We start from the raw sequence: 11,107 nt of genomic DNA, 5'->3' as shown, positions 1-11,107 counted from the left end.
GTCTGTTGCCCCTCCCTTAAAAGCTATATACAATGGAATATACATGTATATTCTGTCGGGTATTAAGGACACGGGAACGTACCCATTCATCGAACTCAGACCAGTCGCCTGTAACGTCATGCAGGCGGTAACTATATTGCCAACACGCAAAACCACCGCCTATATATTGGCTACCTTTCTCATTCCCCAAAAATGTCGAAGATCACGCAAAACCATTGAAAACAAACACCCGTATTACATTGTACACACGTGCCCCAATTTTATGGTCTCTACACATGGCATATTCGCACATACAAAATGGCGAAGAATCCTTGAAAGAAATCCTATATCCAGACCCAGATCCAGATCGCTTCCAAAATCTAATCGATTTGAATATGCTTGTACCAAGGACCACCCCTAAATGTTTTTTTTTTAATGCGTATCCGTCCATAACGTTTTGAGTTATCTTGTTAACAGACAAACCAACGCCGATGAAAACATAACTTCCTTGGCGGAGGTAAATCAGTAGGTTAAAATTCCAGTCAAAAAGTGGGTTTCCTTCTTTTTGCACCACCCTTGTAGGCCTAAAGGTAATTCCATCGGTAAAATACAAATGTCGGTCTAGGATGGATAGCCAACGTTAATCAGGCATGTCCCAAATTTAAATATATATGTATATTTTGCCCACCTCAAAATATTGTCGTGCATAATAAATCGCTTTTTGGAGTGCGACAAGCGTTTTGTCACACGTGACCTTTTTCATTTGCCCATGAAAAAAACATAGAGGGCAATACAGCTGACAACCAATTAAGACCAAGAAAGCACACAGACTGAGTTCATTTTTTCTACTGTATGGATATTTAATAGTCACGTTGAAGAATAATATCACAATACTTCGATGATAATCTACACACAATAGATCTCACTCTTAAAAATAAAAGGTATAATAGACAGACGTCGAAAACAGAAGCAGCACATTTTGAATTTGAAAGTTAAAAATATTTAGATATATACATGTAGTTAGATATTAATTATTGCATGCATGATTACAAATATAAGAACACAATCATCGGGATTACATTTTTAATCCTTAATGTGCTATAGTACATGTATTACGAAACTTTTTGATAGTATTAATATTTTTCGAGGTTAATACTTTGATAGCATTAACAAACATATGATCCACTGTGAGGTCTACGGAAAGTGAAGTATAATATCATTCTCATCTGTCAGTATTCACATCATTATAATTACAGTTTTTGCGTGCCAATTCGGGGCTATATATGAAAGCAAACCTCACCAACTACAGTTGGAGATATCGTTTCGGTTTGCGGTAACACAATGTGGTAATAAATACTGCTTAGAAGATATTTAGTTCTGAAAAGAACTTGTCCTGCTTATTTACAACTTTCGCTAAGTACTTTTAGTTCTGATAAGAACAGTCATGCCTTAAGTTATAAAAGAACTTAACGGAGCAGGAAAAGTCCTTTTCAGAACTATATCTTCTAAGCAGTAGTTGTGACATGGTGTTACCGCAAACCGAAACGATATCAATACTCCACCATGCAAAGCCTAATATCTTATGTTGTGGCCATAGTGAAAATACCCATGTGTCAAGGGAACGCATGTTGCTTACAGCAAAGCTCCGGTGTCATGTGACAATATCAGCCAATCGGAAAACAAAGGCCGCATCGTGTGTACCATCAAAACTGTACATTAAAATAAACTTGTGTTTAACCAATCTAAATTATTACTTTTCCCTGAAAAAAATATTTGATGTGATTCCAAGTCTCTTCATTTGCTAACGAATGACTAACATCGAGAACAAAACACTCACAATCGTAAAAACACAATTTGGGACGCCGTATCTGTCCCTTTCATGCATATTGTCTAAATATAAATTCCAAGAAAACCTCAACTCCTTCAGGCCTCTCGAACTGCTTTTTGTTCTGCCATTCTTTTATGTGTTCAGTTTCGGATTAATATATCAACATTCAAACAAGGACTTATGAAAATGTAAACGCTCGATTTTGTCCACAATCAGTCGAAAAACCAATGGAAGAACCCATTGTCAAAAATTGTGAAAGTTCCGGTTTTTTAAATTTTCATTTTCAGGATTTCATTTGACTATCTCCACTAATGAACCTTATCAGTTTTCGATATTCTCTTGAGCTTTTGGATGAACAGCCTTTTTTTAGTATCCGCATTTCTTTCTGTCGTAGCCTCTGTTCTTGTCGTTGTGTTTGTGCGTGGCCAAGCAGGACGCCACCTGTCGGTCGCACTCGCAGATCGTCTTGGAGCACAGCGCCTGGGCCGCACTGTCTTTCTTGTAGTGAGAGACTGGAGCTGTGAGGATGATTGGCAAAATAAAAGAAGAAGAAATGAAACAACCTTTTCTGGCAGGCCAGCTTCAACATGTCACTTGGTGATCGGTCGATCGGTCGGTCGGTCGGATTGTACCCAATAATTGACCAGTAATAAGTGACCAGCAATAAGTGACCAGCAATAAGTGACCAGCAATAAGTGACCAGCAGTATAGTGACCAGCAATAAGTGACCAGCAATAAGTGACCAGCAATAAGTGACCAGCAATAAGTGACCAGCAATAAGTGACCAGCAATAAGTGACCAGCAATAAGTGACCAGCAATAAGTGACCAGCAATAAGTGACCAGCAGTAAGTGACCAGCAATAAGTGACCAGCAATAAGTGACCAGCAATAAGTGACCAGCAATAAGTGACCAGCAGTAAGTGACCAGCAGTAAGTGACCAGCAGTAAGTGACCAGCAGTAAGTGACCAGCAGTAAGTGACCAGCAATAAGTGACCAGCAATAAGTGACCAGCAATAAGTGACCAGCAATAAGTGACCAGCAGTAAGTGACCAGCAATAAGTGACCAGCAGTAAGTGACCAGCAATAAGTGACCAGCAATAAGTGACCAGCAGTAAGTGACCAGCAATAAGTGACCAGCAATAAGTGACCAGCAATAAGTGACCAGCAATAAGTGACCAGCAATAAGTGACCAGCAATAACCGACCAGCAATAAGTGACCAGTAATAAGTGACCAACAATAACTGACCAGCACTAACTGACCAGCTATATAACTGACCAGCTATAACTGACCAGCAATAAGTGACCAGCAATAAGTGACCAGCAGTAAGTGACCAGCAATAACTGACCAGCAATAACTGACCAGCAATAACTGACCAGCAATTATTGACAAACAATAAGTGACCAGCAATAAGTGACCAGCAATAAGTGACCAGCAATAAGTAACCAGCAATAACTGACCAGCAATAAATGACCAGCAATAATTGACCAACAATAAGTGACCAGCAAAAACTGACCAGCTATAACTGACCAGTTATAACTGACCAGCAATAACTGACCAGCAATAACTGACCAGCAATAAGTGACCAGACTGACCAAAAATATAAGTTACCAGCAATTAAGTGACCAGCAATAACTGACCAGCAATAAGTGACCAGACTGACCAAAAATAAGTTACCAGCAATAAGTGACCAGCAATGTGACCAGCAATAACTGGCCAGCAAAAAAACAGCAATAACTGACCAGCAACAACTGACAAGCTTTTACTGACCAGCAATGACCAGCAATAATTGACTAATTGGCCAAACGCCATGCCGTGGTCATACATCCCAACGCACATGAGAGCTGTTTTTTAGCAAAAAGTCTCTCGAGGCCGTTTGACACTGTTTGACGCAAGGGCGTATAAAGAGATGAAAGTACGTTAACTGTATACTCACTACACTCTATTTCAGCGTGCACGCCGTTTTTATTATTAGAGGTGTCTTTGGATTTGTACTTGTAGGACTGGCTGTAGATGGTTTTCTTCGAAGTGGAGCATACTCCTTTCTGTGCAGTTGTGAAACATTGGTCATGTGCCTGGCAGCATCTTATGGACAAAACGGAAAGGAAAAGATACTTTGCTCACGCCTAGTTTATCAAGATAACGAATATGGAACACAAGCAAACAAGAGTTACATTTCCTCCAGACAAATTATCTGACATCAGCATTCAGGAAGTCAATTAATTTATGACCTCCGCCACGGAGGTTATGTTTGCATCGGATTTGGTTAGTTTGTTGGTTGGTTTGTTTGTTAACAAGATAACTCGAAAACTTATGCACGGATTTGCATGAAAATTATTTTAGGGGTCGTCCCTGGTACACTGGCGCACAAATCGATTAGATTTTGGAAGTGATCCGGATCTGGGTGTAGATCCAGGATTTTTAAAGACTCTTTTCCATTTATGCGAGTACAATGTATTTCTTTTGGGTGTACTGACAATATGATGGGGGAATTGCTTAGCCTTGGCGGATCATCAAGTTTCAGTGCTTTCTAGTTATTAAATAAAAAGCTAGAGCGACAAGTTCTAAAAATAGGACTATAGGTGGCGCAACGCAACCGGCCACGTTTTATTAGATGTGTGCGGTTTTACAGTGCGGGTTGTGTGCAATTGGCTTTGAACGTCTGGTATTACGTCTACTGGGGATGCGTTAGAACCTTACTGGCAAGCAGCGATGTCCTCTAAAAGACAAATAAGAGGATTAATTGGAATGTAGCGTAAGAATGAAATAGAAATATAGCGTAAATAGAATCTGACAGAGGTGCTCTGCCTAGCGGCCTAGCCATGCAGGGTTCTCGCGAAAGGAGGAGGGAAGCCAATTTCTGTTACCCGTTAACTTCCAGAGGGGAAAGAGAGGGCGGCGATTTTTTATGGCCTCCCTGGCCCAACGGCCCCAGGCTCTCTGCCAAATCCAAAGTCTGTTGGATTTGGTCCATGCGGTCACAGCATGGGAAAAAGCCCCTTATGATCGTGTGCACAAAAAATACATAGGCTACGAATGTACATGTGTACTGCGAATTTTGTTTTAATGTAAAGCCCACAAATTTCTTTCTTGAGAAAGTGTAGGGGATAAAGCAGCAGTAAAACAACTACACGTTGGGAAATCAGGATCGGCATATTTCTTATTTGGAGCTTGTAAACCGATGTATTTGTAGTTTTCATCAAACATGGCAGGATAACGGAAAATGTAACATGCTTGCATGATCTCGACAGGTGAAGTTAAAAGGCTTAAAATCTTCGTGACTGAAAGCTTGGTGGCGCTACTGGTAGTAACTATGAATGTGACGGGCACCAGACATACACGTACGGCGATCTACTTAGGGTGCACCCCTGTATAAAAAATCGCATATCTTTTTTTTTAAATACTCAGAACTTTCACATGTGTTCAGGCTGCACAGAAAAATGATGATCAACACGTGATCTTTCATTTTCTTTTCAATTTTTGGTAGGTTGACCAATGACTTTTTGGAGAAATTCTTACCCACTGAAGACCACCCCTAAAAACGAACGATGTTTCCCGAACTTGAAAAGTAGCCATTTTGAAAAGGGATCCCTCCACAGCACGGCTATGGTTGCAGACCAGTAAATAAACTTCCATAGACCCCAATGGTAAATGCTCCCACATCAGAAATTCGGGAAAACTACTCACAACTCTCCAAGGTGTTAGAGACACACATCAAATTAAAGCTTATTTCATCATCTTTCATTTTCTTTTCAATTTGCGGGGGGTCAACTGATGACTTTTAGGAGAAATTTCCATCTGAAGATGATCACCCCTGAAAATAGTCCTGAAGCCCATCGCCATTTTGAAAAACGATGCCTACACCCCGTTGAAAAATAGAGCGCCTTAAGGGCCCCAATTTCATCCAAATTGAATGGAACTACAAGCTCACAGTCCTGTGCACGGCTTCCACCCGAATTTTTTACAAACCCTCCAGTTCATGGCCCACAGTATGCTCAAATACTGAAGATTTTGAGGGCATGCAAATCGTGATTTGGCCGGCGTAGGAAATTTCGGACCGATTTACTGGTCTGCAACCCTATAAGGCGCCACTTTTGGACCCACTTGCATCCTTAAATTGACCGTTATATCCGCTCCGTTCCCAAGTACCCCCTCACCGGCAAAGAGAGTACAGTTGGGGGTGACCAAACGACGCCATCTTACCTGACTGAAATTCTTTTGCTGCGAAGCGCGGCCACTGCGCGTACATAGTACAAATCCCCTGGTGTACGTGCGTCACACACAAGGAACAGTGCGCGTCAACCAGCGAAATGTCCAACCCATGCATGGGACGTCGTTGTTATGTAAAAGGGCGCACTCTTTTGGTAGCGCACGGAGCTCATAAATTCAAATTACGCCACTGGGTGGCGCACTTCATTGTAAATCAATCGCTGCTTGATTTGGACTTACCTGTCTACGTCATCCACCGGTTCACCATGTCCACCAATCCCGCAGTAACAGCCGTAGCCGTTGTACGTGGTCATGACACCGAACAGCCCCTTGCCAGTCACGCTACTGATCATGTTCCCCAAGCCAATCAGGTCCCGTCGAGTCCGGACTCTGGTATACGAATCGTCTCCGGCCTCTGTACATTCAGAATCGATGTGAGAGAAACAAACGTGATTTGAGGTAGGGTCAAGCTCGTCCCCAGGGTGTCCAGCAGTACGCGCCCACCACTACCTGCTCTCTCACGCTGGTATTGGATGAGGAATAGTCTGGTGCCTGCCTGTACGCTACATTAGCGTTTTTGTATGCCGTGTCTGGGGTAAAAACACAATCAATTCGTCGCGCCGTGACTTACGACAACACGGTTGTTTTCGAAGCGAAAATGTTACAATCTTATCCCGCCAATATGCAATATCACATTTCATATTAATATGAGCAAATTGGAAAGGAAACAGTATTTTTGAGAAGGCGTGGACGTTATAATTACAATGATCGTGAAAACAGGTAATGCACGTCGGAAATTACAACAACAACTACACGATATAAATCCATTACTAACTAATTGTGGTATCAAATCAGGATACAGGTAGAAAGTTTCCTATCCAGGGCTCACTATTGGAAACTAGGTTGGAAATAAAGTAAGCACTGGGGACGAGGTTGGAGGTGGGGTCTACTGGAGAGAACAACCAAGGGGGTTATGGCGCCAAATTCCTTCTGATTAAACTTCGATTGTTGTGGGCTTCCCCTCCACTTTTCCTCCACGGATTCGTGAGATGGAAGAAACTAGAGCTGAAATTGCTTCACGAAGCATCAGCAGATTGGATTACCGTGCTGACCACTGAGAATCAGACTTTTTACCTTAACATACCTATATTTTATATAGATTCGTTTTTTGAGGACGTGAATGACTCATTATGGAATGAATGGGTAGTGTTTTGTACAAGTAACTTACGCGAGGAAAGCGCAGACCGGTTTTCATAAAACGACCACCGAGATGACCGAGTGACCACTGCCTGAAATCTGCTAAGACCCTGGACGGCCGGGACATAGGCTAAGGATGTAATTGACGAAAGACGATTCATATCAGCTGAAAAATGTTGGCCCCAAAAAAACATTTTACATCCCTACTGACCATTAGGTGACCATTAGCCAAATTCTGCACAATCTTTACGAGGCTTGCTCCAGACACTGACTACGTTTGACATTCATTGGATCTGGACCGTGGGCGAAGAAGCATTTTGTTATTTTGAAGAAAATGACCCTTACTGACCATTAAGTGACCATTGGCCAAATTCTGTGGACAACCTGAGGCTTGTTTCGGAGTGAACCTGACCAATTTCTGTTTAAACACTAGTTTGATCATGGCTATGGGAGGAAAAAAACCATTGTGTCTTTTTGAAGAAAATGACCACTAGTAAAACTAGGTGAACTTTCACCCCACACGATGGTCACTTAAGATACGACTCCGGTCAAGGAATAAACTGTCAAAATTTGGCTGAAATCGGCCAAGGCACAGTTTGGCAAATATATTGAGAAGGAAGAGGGAGTGAAGACGAAGTAGAAGATAACGGCGTCACAGTATGGTTGCACCGGCTGATATAAGAAAGAAAAAGGGCTAGAGTGCCCTAGCATTAAACGTGGCCAGCCTCTGTGCCCATTTTCTACCAGTGACGGCCAGATCATACCGACCCAAACGTCAAGTTACAAATCTCGTGGTGCCCTTCAAAGTCAGGTTGGGAGTCAGGTTGGCGTAGCGGTACTCTCCTCGCCTTCCATCGCTGTGACCCGGGTTCGAATCCCGCCTGGGCTAAAATGTGGATTGGGTATTCAGTCCCTGCATGATTCCGTGTGTTTCCCCCAGAATATTCTTCTGAGCTTTTCCTCCCACCTCTAAAACTGTAAGTTCTTCTCATTGTCTCCTCTCCACAGGTTTCTTCAGGCTTGCGAGCTACAGTGCCCAGGGCGCTTTTGAGGAATCCTTGGTTTGCTTACCAGAAATGATTAATTATAATAGTAATAATAATAAAAAGACCCATGCATTTTGAGGCTAACACATCACATGATAAATGTTTACATTATTCTTTCGTGTCAAACTTAAAATTACATTTGAGAGGCGTTTGTTGATATACCAGTACCGTATTTAAGAAGTGACATACAACCTACTTGAACAACAGAATTATAACAGATACAATGATTGATCAAAATTCATCAAAGAAAACCCCCTGAACATCTTGGAAATCAAAGTTGGCAAGAAAAAACATAGAATATGCCAGAAATTTGATTGGATACTGACAGACGATTCTCTGAGTTGATATGATGATAACAGTAATTTTTAGTTATTTCATTTATTTTATTCATTCGTGAAAATTACGGTGAACAGAATCGTGAATATTTCCAGCTGTACAGGTCCGCCTACAAGTTCATGCATAGAAACGTCTTTTTAAAAGCAACTTCCCCGTTTACAACGGTTCATGTCAATTAAATTGGAGAAACTAATGTAGTGATTTATATTAATGCAATACTCATTAATCTTTGGCACATTTGGTAAACAGGTTTTTTTTTAAATTGTGCGTACGAACTTTTTTAAAATTTGGGTAAAGAATAAGGCTTTGCTTTTTCATATAATTTAAGATGGTCTTCACATAACTACATAATTAGGATACACGTTTATCGCTGTAAGAGTCCTATCAGGCTGCCTAAGTCGCATTCGGCTAAACCGTGGAGAAATCTCAATGGCTAAACTGACTAGCATACGGAGTGTTGTTTACAAATAACATGCTTGTTTTTATCATTTTGAGAAGAATTCCATACATTGGCATCAATACTTTTCCCCTGCATGCAGTGACCTACCTATCAGCCATGTCCATTTAGCTGGGAAAATTACTAAGGGCAAATCTTTCCATCATTTTTTATGGCAGTTTGAGATTTATTACTTGCTTTAAATCACGATGATGATGATCAAGAAAATATGAGGAATAAGTACTGACAACTTATCAATTACGGGTTGTCAACTATTTTACGGCCGTAGAACAAAACCGCACTCACCTACGATAGCCATTGAGACCATCACAACAGCCAGCATAATCAGCAACCTGCACGTAGCCTCCATCTTGTTCGAGAATCTCATTATTATAATCGATTATTCTAACACCAGGGACGCTATGATTATATCATCCCTTCTCCTCCAGGTTGCCTCTCCGACCTGCAAGCAGACGCTGGATTTCACAAATACTCCCGTCAGTTATGAGTTCCTGATAAAAAGGAAACACCAACAATGAATAGCAACGATGACCGTGCCACGCAAAATTTCCTATTGTGCTAGGCGGGCTTTGGATAATGTCTATTTGCGCGCAGCCTTTCATCAGCATGGCAACTCCCTAACACGGCCGTGCAATCTCCCACACGGCGCGAACCCTCGTCAATAGATGCCCCTGAGATGAACACAGCACACGCCGCCTCTTCAGTACCAGGATGAAAATGAATCCATAGAAGCATAGAAAGTGTACATGTACGTCACGCTTTATCGATTCATTACACCCATGGGGGTAGACTTGTCCTAGTCCACAAGGAAGTAGGATTTTGCTGTTTTGATTTCAGCTGGGCCCAATTTCACGGCGCTGGTAAGCACACGATTTTCTGCTAACAGAGCCTCCGTCTATTTCATGGAGACCGTAAGCATAAGTACAGTAAAAAGCATGCTTACTTCAGAGGACAAATTTGCTTAACTTAGTGACGTAACAATAGAAATCTCCATGCACGCGCGACCGTTAGCACACAAACGCCGTGAAATAGTGCTTAAGGTTAGCAAATTTTTCTGCTATGATAAACACAACTTTTCTGCTAACTGTTAAGCAGCGCCGTGAAATTGGGCCCAGGTCTATTCTTAGCAAACATTATTTTCACAATTTAGGAATGGCAAATATAAATAGTCATAAATGCTTACCGGGTTGCAAAATTTCGGATTTGTAACTGCCCATCATTCAGGGGCTGGCCGAGAGCACTCAGGACGTGGCCGGCGCTCTAGGTGGCGTCTGGAAGCATTTTTTTCTTCTACAACTAGAATTACTATACCTCATACATATTCATGCTCGAGAGCCGACCGTTCACTGGTCAATTCACCATCACGTGCCAGATGTTATTTTTGCTGTTTACCAAACGCGCGCGCGAGGATTCACGCACATTGTAAATACGCATGCGTAGTAGACTGTCGCATGGGTTACATTACGTACGCGCGAACATCGCACAGGAGAGATGCATGGTTGCACGGTTCGCGTAAATGTTAATTTACAGAGCTCAATGATGCCGTACTGGAGAAAATGTATAGACCGTGTAAAGATGTCTCCTGTACAAAAGAAAGTTGTACACATTGCAAACAACTGTATTTACAACTGTAGTAACTGTATTATATTGCAAACGAACCGAACTAGTAATTGAAGTTGAATCTTTTGGTGAGTTGTACAAGTTTCCCAAAATTTTGTTTTAGGTGCATAATAATAAAACAAAATTCGGCAACTGAATATGTATGAGGTATAGTAAAACAAATATAACATGGTTTATTTCGGGTGGACAGTCGATTTTAGCTTCCCTCGGTATTGGAAGTTGACAAACTAGTTCCCTCGGCTTCGTCAACTTCCAATACCTCGGGGAGCGAATATCGACTGTCCACCCTCAAAATTTTGTATAATAGTCAATCACCATTATGCACATGCGTCAGTTGGTAACATAATGGTTCTCAGACTTAACCTCCAATAAAAACAACCTTGCAGAGCCATCAAGCAGGAATGAAAAAGAGAAATTATTTCATCGATCAGTGTAG

General features: G+C 41.6%; 1 protein-coding gene across 1 annotated transcript; it reads right to left on the bottom strand.

Annotated features, from left to right (window-relative positions):
• Positions 1-814: 814 nt before the first annotated feature.
• LOC119728327 (phospholipase A2-like) lies at positions 815-10,336 on the bottom strand. Its single transcript, XM_038200526.1, has 5 exons — positions 10,235-10,336; positions 9,337-9,542; positions 6,256-6,430; positions 3,743-3,891; positions 815-2,325 (listed from the first exon to the last, which is right to left on the bottom strand). Exons 2-5 carry the CDS (start codon positions 9,416-9,418, stop codon positions 2,174-2,176), a joined length of 558 nt encoding a protein of 185 aa, XP_038056454.1. The 5' UTR covers positions 9,419-9,542; positions 10,235-10,336; the 3' UTR covers positions 815-2,173.
• Positions 10,337-11,107: the final 771 nt, after the last annotated feature.

The sequence above is a fragment of the Patiria miniata genome, unplaced genomic scaffold, assembly GCF_015706575.1.
Source record: "Patiria miniata isolate m_02_andy unplaced genomic scaffold, ASM1570657v1 HiC_scaffold_20, whole genome shotgun sequence".
Lineage (NCBI taxonomy): Eukaryota > Metazoa > Echinodermata > Asteroidea > Valvatida > Asterinidae > Patiria > Patiria miniata.
This window is presented reverse-complemented; position numbering and strand designations above follow the sequence as displayed.